Consider the following 13,754-nt stretch of genomic DNA (forward strand, 5'->3'; position numbering starts at 1 on the left):
AAAATACCACATTCATACCCTTATTTAAAAATGCTGTTGCAGTTCGTCATTGTAACCACTACAGGTCACACTTGTTTTCCTGAACTGGATATACTCAGGGCTGGAGATTACATCAACAGGCTTCAGAGGTAACCGCTATAATGAAATTTACAGTACACATTACTGAATATAGTTCAGCGACTAACTCAAAAAGGGGTTGGTGAAGTAATAATGTGTTAATGTTACAGGATCTATGACGTTGCACAACATACTTGGTGTTTTTCCTTAGTTTCAAATCACTCTTTTCAATGAAGCAGTTTTTCTGAATCTCGTCTAATGTCTGTTTATATTTGAGGTGCAAATGCTGAGAATATTCAATGTACGGATATGAGTATTTGCCTAAAAGGGCTGTGTTTAAAAAAGTGTTTACCCACAGACAAAAACACAGTGTCACAGGCAAGGCAAAGAGGAAATTGTACATCTTTCTGAGTATATACATATATACATTGACAGATAGTCATGTGAAGTAATGTCGCTGTAAAATTAATCATTTGTGTTATATTCTGATATGCTGGCCTGGCATGGGGAAAACATTGTACCGTTCGGCTGTTGCACAATAATAGGAAATGTGCTCATAATAAGTATTTAAAGGGACCGTTTTACAAAGAGTTTTTTCTTTGTTTGTTTAGTTGCTCTCTCTCTCTCTCTCTCTCTCTCCCTCTCTCTGTGTGTGTGTGTGTGTGTGTGTGTGTGTGGTGGGGGGCGAGGGGCAGTCTTTATTTACACACTGGAAGTTGGCTGAGCTGACATGCTCACAGGAATAGTTTACTGCTCTCTGTTGCACCTTCTGGAACATTTTGGAACATTACCCGGTACAGCCCCTGTTTTGTAACAGTGCTTCTGCTGGCTTCAATAAAAATGTCAACTTTTGCATGTTTCAAAACAAAGGCTTGAGACATTGATCATTACTGCAAGTTTCTTACACTTTTAATTCTGCCAGCAAACACTGTTTGTCATCTTATAGTTGTATCACAATGTTATTACTAACAACCCCCGACAGTTACTTTACAACAAGTTCACAAATTCAAGTAAAATTGATGTTTATAAGGCAATGTTACATTTCAGAAGCTGAGAAGTTTTAAACTGTTATGATGTGTCAGAGTGCAACTGTATAATTTTTCACTGAATGTGCCTATTTCAAACATTCCTGTCAGTTTAGCATACATTTATAAGATATAATGTCTATGAATGATAAACTTTGTTATAACTTGTCATGAATGACAAACAAGACAATGATAAATAAGCATTCCTAGAGTTTAGTTTAAAGACTGTTTGTATTTTTCTGTAAAAAGAAAAGATCATTTGGGACGAGGTTCAGCCTAAAGTTTACATTCATATTTATAAGCAGTAACTCTGATAGTTGAATGTGAAAGAACACTCTAGACAATTACATGGACATGCATGTTTAGAACTGGAGACATTTGTTTCAAGTTACATGAAGGCCCCACATTCCTATCGTTGAATTGGTCCTGAAAAGAATAAAATTATATTCTTTTATATAATATTTATAGGGTTCACACTGCTTTGAATGATAGTGATGACTATTTCCTCTTGGGAAAACCACAGATTTACTTGAATATGCTGTTTAGTTTGGGCTGAGTTCAGGAATTCAGATTAGCATTTAAATGAAACTGGCAAGTGAAACCAGTCAGCTTGCACGCACACATTAAAAAAAAAAACTTCATGCTCAACTGCTTTAAATGTACTGTACACATCTACAGAACCAGATGGGTCCTTTCAGGCTAGTAACAGGAAGGAAATACCACACTGTGCAATGTGGGCTCACGGCACTATTCAGATGAAAAAGGTTCAGTTTAGGATTACTACTTCTTGCATGACAGATGTTTAGATGTTTTACAGTTAGAAAGAACAAGGGTTGGATTAAGTATCCCAGTAGTTACATAACAGTCAACCAGCAAGGACTGCAGACTTACAACATTACAACCACACGACCAACAACTAAATCAATACTCGACTTTAATGATTTTCTCTTTTTTTTGTGTTCTTTTTCTTAACAACAAAAGGAGAAATATTTAACTCCAAGTTTCTGTTGTATTCAGGTTGCATGACACCGAATGGGGACAAGCAAGAAGGATTTGGTGTTCTGAGGGTACAAAACACATATCACGCGATCTGTGCCAACAAAAGGTACAATGTGAATTCTCTTGAGACACGAACACTAATATGTCCATCATTATGTCTCAGGTACTTCCTTGTCTCTGTTTAAGTGTGTATACCAGTGCCAGGGGGTAACCTAAGACATTTTTTTACAATGTGAAAGGTAAATAATACCGCATGAGAACTATTCATTTTGAATATTTGAGCTAATGCTTCATATGATGCTCAGTCACAATTTGTACCAACTGTTGTAGCACTCTTGGGATCCAATTTGTTCAAGTTTGAACTTAATATTAACTTCACTTAATACTTATCATTATTGCAAAGGTAATTTTACTTATATCAAAGTTCGGCCACTGGATCTGAAACTTGCTTATGCTTATTTTGTTATGTTTTATGTTCCTGTCATTCAACAAAACTATTAACACTAGTCAGACCAGGAGTGACATGTTTAGCCGCATGTTCTCCTTAAATTGCTGGCTGTCTGAGTGGTGTCCCAGAAACGATGTGGGCTTCATAGATAATTGGCAAACCTTCTGGAGGAAACCTGGTCTTGTTAGGAGAGACGGCATCCATCCCACTTTGGATGGAGCAGCTCTCATTTCTAGAAATATGGACCAATTTATTAAACCCCCAAAATATGACTATCCAGAGTTGGGACCAGGAAGCAGAGTTGCAGTCTTACACGCCTCTCTGCAGCTTCTCTCCTCCTGCTACCCCCAAAACCCATCTCCATTGAGACTGTGTCAGCTCCCAAAAAGACAAAAACAAACTAAAACCAGCAATAAACAACTTAAACATAAAAAATCACAAAGAAAGAACAATACAGTATCCACATCTGAACCAAAGAGTAAAACAGTGAAATGTGGATTATTAAATATTAGGTCTCTCTCCTCCAAGTCTCTGTTAGTACATGACTTAATAATTGATCAACAAATCGATTTACTCTGCCTTACAGAAACCTGGTTGCAGCAGGATGAGTATGTTAGTTTAAATGAATCAACACCCCGAGTCATTCTAACTACCAGAAATCCCGAAGCACAGGCCGAGGGGCGGTGTGGCAGCAATTTTTCACACCAGTCTATTAATTAACGAAAGACCAAGACAGACTTTTAATTCATTTGAAAGCCTGATGCTTAGCCTCGTCCACCCCAGCTGTAAAACTCAGAAACCAGTCTTACTTGTTATCATCTATCGTCCACCTGGGCCTTACACAGAGTTTCTCTCTGATTTCTCAGACTTTTTATCTGATTTAGTGCTCAGCTCAGATAAAATAATTATTGTGGGTGATTTTAACATCCATGTAGATGCTAAAAATGACAGCCTCAACATCGCATTTAATCTGTTATTAGACTCAATTGGCTTCTCTCAAAATGTAAAAAGAACCCACCCACCACTTTAATCACACTCTAGATCTTGTTTTAACATATGGCATAGAAACTGAACATTTAACAGTGTTTCCTGAAAACCCTCTGCTGTCTGATCATTTCCTGATAACATTTACATTTACAATAATTGATTACACAGCAGTGGAGAGTAGACTTTATCAAAGTAGATGTCTTTCTGAAAGTGCTGTAACTAAGTTTAAGAATATAATCCACCCACTGTTATCATCTTCAATGCCCTGTACCAACATAGAGCAGAGCAGCTATCTGAACGCTACTCCAACAGAGGTCGATTATCTTGTTAATAATTTTACCTCCTCTCTACGCACGACTCTGGATACTGTAGCTCCTGTGAAAACTAAAGCCTCAAATCCAAGTACCTGACTCCGTGGTATAATTCTCAAACATGTAGCCTAAAGCAGATAACTCGTAAGCTGGAGAGGAAATGGCGTGTCACAAATTTAGAGGATCATCATTTAGCCTGGAGAAATAGTTTGCTGCTTTATAAGAAAGCCCTCCGCAAAGCCAGAACATCTTACTATTCGTCAGTGATTGAAGAAAATAAGAACAACCCCAGGTTTCTCTTCAGCACTGTAGCCAGGCTGACAAAAAGTCAGAGCTCTACTGAGCCAACAATCCCTTTAACGTTAACTAGTAATGACTTCATGAACTTCTTCACAAATAAAATTTTTATCATTAGAGAAAAATTACCAATAATCATCCCACAGATGTAATATTATCTACAGCTACTTTTAGTACCATCGGTGTTAAGTTAGACTCTTTTTCTCCAATTGATCTTTCTGAGTTAACTTCAATAATTAATTCCTCCAAACCATCAACGTGTCTTTTAGACCCCATTCCTACAAAACTGCTCAAAGAAGTCCTGCCATTAATTAATTCTTCGATCTTAAATATGATCAACCTCTCTCTAATAATCGGCTATGTACCACAGGCCTTCAAGGTGGCTGTAGTTAAACCTTTACTTAAAAAGCCATCTCTAGACCCAGCTGTCTTAGCTAATTATAGGCCAATCTCCAACCTTCCTTTCATATCAAAAATCCTTGAAAGAGTAGTTGTCAAACAGCTAACAGATCATCTGCAGAGGAATGGCTTATTTGAAGAGTTTCAGTCAGGTTTCAGAGCTCATCACAGCACAGAAACAGCTTTAGTGAAGGTTACAAATGATCTTCTTATGGCCTCTGACAGTGGACTCATCTCTGTGCTTGTCCTGCTAGACCTCAGTGCTGCGTTTGATACTGTTGACCATAATATCCTATTAGAGCGATTAGAACATGCTGTAGGTATTACAGGTACTGCACTGCAGTGGTTTGTATCATATCTATCTAATAGACTCCAATTTGTTCAAGTAAATGGAGAGTCCTCTTCACACACTAAGGTCAATTATGGTGTTCCACAGGGTTCAGTGCTAGGACCAATTCTATTTACATTATACATGCTTCCCTTAGGCAGCATCATTAGAAGACATAGCATAAATTTTCACTGCTATGCAGATGACACGCAGCTCTATCTATCCATGAAGCCAGGTAACACACACCAATTAGTTAAACTGCAGGAATGTCTTAAAGACATAAAGACCTGGATGGCCGCTAACTTTCTGCTTCTTAATTCAGATAAAACTGAGGTTATTGTACTCGGCCCTGAAAATCTTAGAACTATGGTATCTAAGCAGATTCTTACTCTGGATGGCATTACCTCGGCCTCCAGTAACACTGTGAGGAACCTTTGAGTCATTTTGGCCAGGACATGTCCTTCAATGCACATATTAAACAAATATGTAAGACTGCTTTCTTCCATTTGCGCAACATCTCTAAAATTAGAAATATCCTGTCTCAGAGTGATGCTGAAAAACTAGTTCATGCATTTATTACTTCCAGGCTGGACTACTGTAATTCTTTATTATCAGGATGTCCTAAAACTCACTGAAAAGCCTTCAGCTGATCCAAAATGCTGCAGCAAGGGTACTGACAGGGACTAGAAAAGAGAGCATGTTTCTCCTGTTTTGGCTTCCTTCATTGGCTTCCTGTTAAATCCAGAATTGAATTCAAAATCCTGCTCCTCACATACAAAGTCTTAAATAATCAGGCCCCATCTTATCTTAATGACCTTGTAGTACCATATCACCCCATTAGAGCACGCCGCTCTCGCTCTGCAGGCTTACTTGTTGTTCCTAGAGTATTTAAAAGTAGAATGGGAGGCAGAGCCTTCAGTTTTCAGGCCCCTCTTCTGTGGAACCAACTTCCAGTTTGGATTCGGAGACAGACACTATCTCTACTTTCAAGATTAGGCTTAAAACTTTCCTTTTGCTAAAGCATATAGTTAGGGCTGGACCAGGTGACCCTGAATCCTCCCTTAGTTATGCTGCAATAGACGTGAGGCTGCCGGGATTCCCATGATGCATTGAGTTTTTCCTTCCACTCACCTTTCTCACTCACTATGTGTTAATAGACCTCTCTGCATCGAATCATATCTGTCTCTCTTCCACAGCATGTCTTTATCCTGTTTTCCTTCTTCACCCCAACCGGTCGCAGCAGATGGCCGCCCCTCCTGAGCCTGGTTCTGCCGGAGGTTTCTTCCTGTTAAAGGGAGTTTTCCTTCCCACTGTCGCCAAAGTGCTTGCTCATAGGGGTCATATGATTGTTGGGCTTTTCTCTGTATTTATTATTGTGCTATCTACTGTACAATATAAAGCGCCTTGAGGCGACTTTTGTTGTGATTTGGCGCTATATAAATAAAATTGAATTGAATTGAATTGAATTGAATAGTCTAATTTACCCTCACCTGATGTTGCATAAAGTAAAACTATTAGAAAAATATTAGCTATACTCTGAGGGCTTATTTTAAATTCTGTTGACTCTCTGGTACAGAATAGTACAGATAATATTTCATCTCCTAATCATCTGGATTTGATAGATGTTATTGGTAAAAGAGGTTTCATAACATTTAAGCAGCACATAATTCCTTCCAGATTCTCTTGTTACTGTTTTGTATTCCCTCTGTTACTCCTTTGGATGTTTTGTGTTCTAGCTTTAGGGAGTGGTCAGTTTTCATAACCAGCTCTTTATAACCAGAGCACTGGACAAGACTGCAGACTTTCCATTTTTGAAAGCAGACAACAGTCAGCCACGATGTAAGTACAATTTTAATTCCCAGAAGGTCTTTAATGCAAATAATCCTATATAATGTAAGAAATAAATCAAATAGACAAGCAAAGTAACTTTAAATGTGTCTTTCAGGATTTTTGTTTCAGGACTTGTTTGCTTTCTTCTGGTTCTAACAGCTGAAGCTAGAGTTGGGTAAGAGACCTGAATTTGAACTGAAGAAAGGGAGCACACTATTAGTCTATACCTATCACAGGTAGTTGTTGCTATGGACTTGTAAAACTCCTTTAAAAAGCATTTTCCTCTGTAACTTCACAGCAACTCCTCTGAGTTAAGCTTCTGCACTGAGACACCAGAGTGTCTGCTGTTCGATTTGATTTGTAAGACCAAGGATTATGAGGTAAAATATTTTTTTCATATTTTAGGTGTAGCAAAGTTATAAAAACACCAGTTAAAATATGTTTGTTCATGTATTTCAGGTGCGTCACTATGACTCTGTGAAATGGGTCTCAACTAATGAGAAATCCTTCTTCATGGAAATGGCATTACCAGTAGCATTTAATCGACTGTTCAAATACATCAGTGGTGAGAACGAGATGGGTGCGTATGTGTTTATCTAATTATGTTTCACATTTAATACTCTATTAACCCTGTGTATATGAACACAGCTAACAGCTATTTGTAAATGGGGTTTCTTTTCATAAAATACTATATAAAATACATAAATATACAAATACATAAAATACTATATGTATATCTATATATATATATATATATATAGATATACATATAGATATACACATATTGTGGGGTTTTTAGGCCAGTTTTGAACACGTGACACGTCTAAATTTAAAATGTCCTTTGACCAAACATAATTACTGTATTTAGTTATATTCAGGGAGCAGTGGTAGTCTCGTGGTTTTATTGGATATTTTAGTAAGAAAACCTACTTGTTTTTATATTCTTTTCTTCATTTTGTGTGCATTTTCATTGTGATGTTTGTTTCAGTTCCCAAAAAAATATTTGTGTTTGCATTCAGGAAAGAAAATTCAAATGACCAGTCCTGTTGTTGTGAAAATACCAGACAAGAGATTTTGGCAAACGGGCATCTACACAATGAGTTTCCTGCTGCCGACGGAACATCAGGAAAATCCTCCCAAACCTACTAATACAGACGTATGTTTTTTAAACTCAAAAACAAATATCAGCAAATATTTGATAGGAATTTCTTTGATGACAGATAGTCTCATCATGATTTGCAGGTGTACATCAGTGACACTCCAGATATGAAAGTGTATGCGAAAAGCTACGGAGGATGGATGACGACCTTTTCTGACAGCAGTAATGCTAATGACCTGAGTAAAACTCTTGATTCAGTTAACGCAAAATACAAAAAAGGATCCCACTGTGCTGTTGGATACAACAGGTAAAGTAATCTCCATCATTAGAAGAAAAACATGTGAAAGAAAGCATCAAAAACAGCTTCAGTTTAAACTATTTTCTTGATTATTCTAACGTGAATCTGTGTCTGTGTGCATCCCTGTGTGATCTTTCATGTTTCTTGCAGTCCAATGAGGATGTTTAACCGCCACAACGAGGTCTGGTTTGTTGCTGAGGGTGAGCCGGTGTGTGAAGGAAAAAGCAGTGAGGAAACAGATTAATTGACTCACTGTGAATTGTAAGACCCATGCAAAAATATAAGCTGAATGCACCGTACTCCTGTGGATTAACAGCAGCTTGTCTGTGATTTCCTTCTTTCAATAAAACCTTTAGCATTGACTCTTGATTCTTTCTAATCAATCCACCTCTGTTGATCTTACAACAGCTGCAGTGACAATACTAAATGAAACAAATAACCCACAATTATCCAGTCGCACTCTTGTTTTGGAGTACTACTCAATGCCACTAGATGGAGCTATTAGGCCGCACAACTGCGTCCAGAATTCCAAACGCTTCCCAGGACTTCAGTCTTTGCATATTTTAGCTGAGGAGTACTTTGCATGTAAATGAAGGAAGGAGGACACTGAACAAAGGCTGGGAGCTTAACATGCCACTTAGAAAAGTAAAGAGACCTCTTTTTCTTTGGAATGTCATAATTTGTTTACTAGTTAATATGCAGGTGCCATGACCACCTCCCATTGGCTTTAGAATAAAGGTCAGTCCAGTGCATTTTGCTGCTTTGTAGCCTCTTATCACGTAGCATAGTTTAGCATTTTGGGTATTATAATTGCAGTCTGTGGTTTCTCTTTCTCTGAAAGGATTTTCTCGTGTTATAATAAGAATATATAATATTCCTGTTCTTGGAGATGCATTGTTTTCTACTTGATCCACTGATACCTTAAAGGACACACTACTTTATTCAAATACTGCAAATGAGTAGCTCCACCTTTGTACTTTTACCCCAATACCTTTCTGGAATGTCATTCTAGATGTCTGTCAGCTAATTACTTTTGCATTACAAACTAATTAAATGAAACAACTCTAAGATCAGTCTTAAATAAAAAAAAACACTAAATAAAGAGGTTAAATTGACCAACATTTACATTTTAAAAGAATACAAAGAAATGATACTATATTAAATTTCTCGTTTTCCACAGTATGACTCTTTGAAAGAGATTGATCATTAGGTTGGGAACCAACTGATCAAACTGTCCAAAAGTCAAATAGTTCTGTTGATACTTTTTTTTTTTTTTTAAATATTGCTCATCAAGGCTTTTTTTTTAAAAGTTCCTCCTTATTCTTTTAATTTAGAATCTTTACATACAATTATCAATGCATTCTATTGGTAAAACCTGTGTAATCATATTTCCATGTCACTGCAAATTTGTTTTGAGTCTTAATGGAGTATCAGTATTATATAACACTGAGCCAAGCATTAGATCTTTATTCACCCAACCACTACATTATCAGCTCCGAATCACAAGTGTAATCCAGGGAATGACAAATAAAATCAGAATGTCTGTAGTTTGAATAAAGTGATTATGTGTACTAACTGATTCTTATCAGCTGAGCCCAGAGTAGCTTAATGATACTGACATGATTTCACTACAGTAAGATTCCAGCAGGTGGTTATTTGACTTTCTCCTATGGGCTGTTGATTGGCTTGCTTGCTGACAGACTAGCTGGTAGGAGTGCCAATCAGGAGAGGTTTTATGACACTCACTATGGATCGAAGTCCACATGTGGGCCTTAAACAAGATCAGTCCACCGCCGCTGGTTGGGCCTGCTCACCTGCCACCTGCAGTGTCTGCGGTCTCCTGATCTCTGCTACAATGAAGTTCAAACTGGGCTGAGTGTGGAGTCCATGTCCCACTTATCAAAATGGACCTACCTGGTTATCACCTACAGCAGGACCAGCCTCTTGTTCACCACCCTGGTAACTATCCAGAGGATTTGATAAATTTGGAGGGATCATCAACATGTGAGTACTAGATGAAAGTGGCTATGGGCCAATAGTGAACTTTTATGTAGGTGTCAATAGATATATTTTAAAAATGTTGTGTGAAACTACCTGTGTTAAAAAGTTCATACTTTGAAAGTTGAAGAAGGTTTTAACAGTGTATGTAAATGTATAATTTGAGGTGCTGCATTAAAAACAGTAGTCACTTCCATTTGAAAAAACACATTTACAGTAACAAAACAAACAAAAATGTTTTAAAGTGGTTCCCAGAAGATTCCCTTCTGTGATACAGGAGACAGAGAGAATAGTTCTGGATATTATGTAAGGGTCATATCTGTGATCATAGTCAAGCAAATCAAGCCCAGTGATAAGGTACTGTCTGCAGCAAGGCGATGGTCCTGCCCACTGTTCTTTCAGCAGCTGGGCAATAAACCCTGTTAGATGACACTTTTACACTTCAGCAGCACAGCATTCTAGTCTCTTTAGCCACTCGGGATTTACAAAATTCTAACTCATGTCTGATTGCTAATTATCCTCCTGTTTTAGATGACTTGAAATATTATACTTGGCATGGCACACATGATTCCTTGCATCCTTACCAAGTATACTAATTTCCAACATATTATATGCATCACATATTTGATGTGAAAAGTGTATTCAGTTTAAGCAGTAGCTTTGCATATCACTGAAACAAAACAGAAGAACACCCTCAGTGGGTGAATTTTGTGTCATAATGTAAATCTTGCCATTAAATATTACTGGTACCATTCCCCAGCTCAGGAGCAAAAGACAGAGGCAGAGAGTAGACCAGACTCAGAGGACAGCTGTCCTGTCTGTGGAGACAAAGTGTCAGGATACCACTATGGACTTCTTACCTGTGAGAGCTGCAAGGTAAAGGATAAGGTTTGGGCAGTGCAAAATATGCATTCTCTTATGCCACCAAAAGTCATCTTAGCTTTGTTTACTCCAAAACCAAAGTGACTTATGAGGCCACAATAAATGATACATCAATGGTTTTGCTGTAAACGCCAGATAGCTATAATCTGGTACTACAGATATATTAAGAGATACATATGTCCCGTAGTTCTACGACAGTAATGATGTACATGTAGATATCTATGATTTTGTGATGTGCATAAAGGTTCCCCCTCTCTCTCTTTTTTTGCAGGGCTTCTTTAAACGTTCAGTGCAAAATAACAAGCATTACACCTGTGCAGAGCAACAGAGGTGCCCCATGAACCTTTCTCAGAGAAAACGTTGCCCATTCTGCCGCTTCCAGAAGTGTTTAGCTGTGGGTATGAAGAAAGAAGGTACACCAAATTGCCACCACTTCATTCACAGCTAATTTGTAGACCATTCAGTTGCAACAGGCTTTTTCTTTCACTGATATGCAAGTTTTTTTCCTCCCTTGAGACTTATCTAAGAACTCATAAAGCAGTGCTGCACTGACCCAGATTGTAAATGATGTAAATGATTGTAAACTCTAAATGGAGTGAGATTGTAATGTTTTTTTAAGATGATCTTTTACATATTTTTGTTTATAATTAAATATTTGTTTAATGTTCTCTCATCAGCGGTCAGAGCAGATCGTATGAGAGGAGGCAGGAACAAATTTGGGCCCCTCTACCGCCGGGACAGACAAATGAAACAGCAAAAGGTGTATCACCAGTCAAACACTGATCCCTACAGGATAAAGGTAGAAACTGGACAAATACATGGTCCCCAAGCTCTAAATGACCTTCAGGTGGTAACCAGCTGCATCAGTCATCCATCACCTTCTGAAGCTGTTAATCAACCCCACATGTATCCTTCTTGCATGGGGCAGTCAAGTGAACCCATGTCTCTGGACTGCACTGTGAACACAGATAGAGGTCTTACTCCTCCATCCCTGCCTTACCCTGGACTGTACCACTGCACCTTCCCTGGACACCCTGAGGAGAAACTGGAAGTGCCTTTTGGCTACAGCCCAGTTCCTGTAAACTATACAGTGCATTCAACCCCAAACAGCTCATTCACACCAAGAAGTACACTAGAATCATCACCCTGTTCAACAAAAAGCTTAACCACTCCTGTCTCCCAGGCTCCCACTCAAACACCAACCAACCCTCTATCATCAGCACTTACACCTAACTTCTTAAGCCAACTGCTGGAAGGGGAACAGGATGAGAGCCAGCTGAATGCCAAAGTTCTGGCCAGTCTTCAGAGAGAACAGGCCAACCGAGGCAAACACGACCGTCTGAATACATTCAGCATTATGTGCAAAATGGCTGACCAGACTCTGTTTTGCCTAGTGGAGTGGGCCAGAAACAGTTCCCTCTTTAAGGAGCTGAAGGTGAGGAACCATTAACTCATGGGATACACATGAAATTAATAACACTTTTCTAGCATTACAATGATTATTAGCTGTTAGAGTAGATCTATCCCATTTGTTACTTAACATGCATGCGTCCTTAATGGAGGCCATCCAGTATAACCTTTAATTTGCAACTACACACAAAATCTTTCCAATAGGTGGAAGACCAAATGGTGCTGTTGCAGAGCTGTTGGAGTGAGCTGCTGGTACTAGATCACTTATGTAGACAAGTGACCTATGGCAAAGAAGGCTGCATATATCTGGTCACAGGACAACAGGTTTCTACATTAAAATGCTGCATTCTTACATTTAGAAATGTTTCAAATAAATGAAAGTAATAATGAGCACATTCTTTGTCTTATTCTGATGCAGATTGAGGTGTCAACCATCATTTCCCAGGCAGGAGTGACACTGAGTAGCCTGGTATCAAGAACCCAAGACCTAGTATCCAAACTTAAGGCACTCCACTTGGACAGACATGAGTTTGTCTGTCTCAAATACCTAGTGCTATTTAACCCTGGTGAGCATTTTTTCTCGAAGACACATCAAATGTAGCTTTTGTTCAACGTTAATTATGTTTGCGTTGTGTGTTTTTTTTTTTTCCTACTCTAGATGTGAAGTCAGTGCATAACCGAAGGCAGGTAGAGCAGACTCAAGAGCGAGTCAACAGGGCGCTGATGGAGTACACTCAGCGAAATCATCCAGGACATTGTGACAAGTTTGGCCAGTTGCTTCTTCGGCTGCCTGAAGTTCGCAGCATTAGCTTGCAAATTGAGGACTATTTGTACCAGCGCCATCTTCAAGGAGATTTGCCCTGTAACTCTCTACTTACAGAGATGCTGCACACCAAGCACAGCTGAGAAGATGATATCACTTGCGGTACCAGAGTGGCCACAGTATGCTGCTGTAAAGTTGGTACGTTCTTTTCTGCCTTCCACATCCAGCTTTCCATTACTTTTTATGATTGTTGAAAGTAAGGGAAACGCTATCTATTACAGATCATCAGTGCAAAGAAGTATTTGCGTACCCATGCAATGCTTTGGCCAAGTCTATTGCCTGTAGTGTTACTACAGCCAAATAGCTCATCAGTTTCTTTAACAGTATTCTTGAGAAATGTGAGAACCAAGCACTAACATGTTGCTTTTAGTAATCAGGAAGAGCTTAACTGTCCAAAGAGGAAAGAAAAATGCATCAATAAAGTTTTCCATTTTTACACAAGTCTCAGTGTGTACTTAAGAAGAAAATTATGACATGTTGGTGTTATTTTCTTACTCACTGCAAGGAAACCTCTTTCCAGACGATTTCACCTGTAACATATTTTTCAATAATTACTGCTCCAA

The 13,754-nt window shown here is 38.5% G+C and overlaps 2 protein-coding genes across 3 annotated transcripts; both read left to right on the forward strand.

The window, feature by feature from the left end:
- Positions 1–48: 48 nt before the first annotated feature.
- Positions 49–8,440, forward strand: soul5 (heme-binding protein soul5). Its single transcript, XM_031743505.2, has 9 exons — positions 49–128; positions 2,100–2,187; positions 6,588–6,690; positions 6,797–6,856; positions 6,980–7,061; positions 7,141–7,261; positions 7,701–7,837; positions 7,924–8,087; positions 8,229–8,440. Coding segments are annotated over exons 3-9 (660 nt in total). The 5' UTR covers positions 49–128; positions 2,100–2,187; positions 6,588–6,688; the 3' UTR covers positions 8,323–8,440.
- Positions 8,441–8,565: 125 nt separating this feature from the next.
- On the forward strand, positions 8,566–13,621 carry nr5a5 (nuclear receptor subfamily 5, group A, member 5). 2 transcript variants are annotated; one of them, XM_031743506.2, is made up of 8 exons: positions 8,566–8,723; positions 9,713–10,082; positions 10,837–10,952; positions 11,230–11,371; positions 11,636–12,393; positions 12,573–12,692; positions 12,787–12,934; positions 13,027–13,621. In XM_031743506.2, the coding sequence occupies exons 2-8, from the start codon at positions 9,983–9,985 to the stop codon at positions 13,272–13,274; spliced, it is 1,632 nt and encodes a 543-aa protein (XP_031599366.1). In that variant the 5' UTR covers positions 8,566–8,723; positions 9,713–9,982; the 3' UTR covers positions 13,275–13,621. The 2 variants fall into 2 exon arrangements, with proteins under 2 accessions (XP_031599366.1, XP_039467344.1); XM_039611410.1 differs by lacking the exons at positions 8,566–8,723; positions 10,837–10,952 and having other exon boundaries at positions 9,962–10,082.
- The last annotated feature ends 133 nt before the right edge of the window (positions 13,622–13,754 follow it).

Source organism: Oreochromis aureus, linkage group 4, assembly GCF_013358895.1.
Source record: "Oreochromis aureus strain Israel breed Guangdong linkage group 4, ZZ_aureus, whole genome shotgun sequence".
NCBI lineage: Eukaryota > Metazoa > Chordata > Actinopteri > Cichliformes > Cichlidae > Oreochromis > Oreochromis aureus.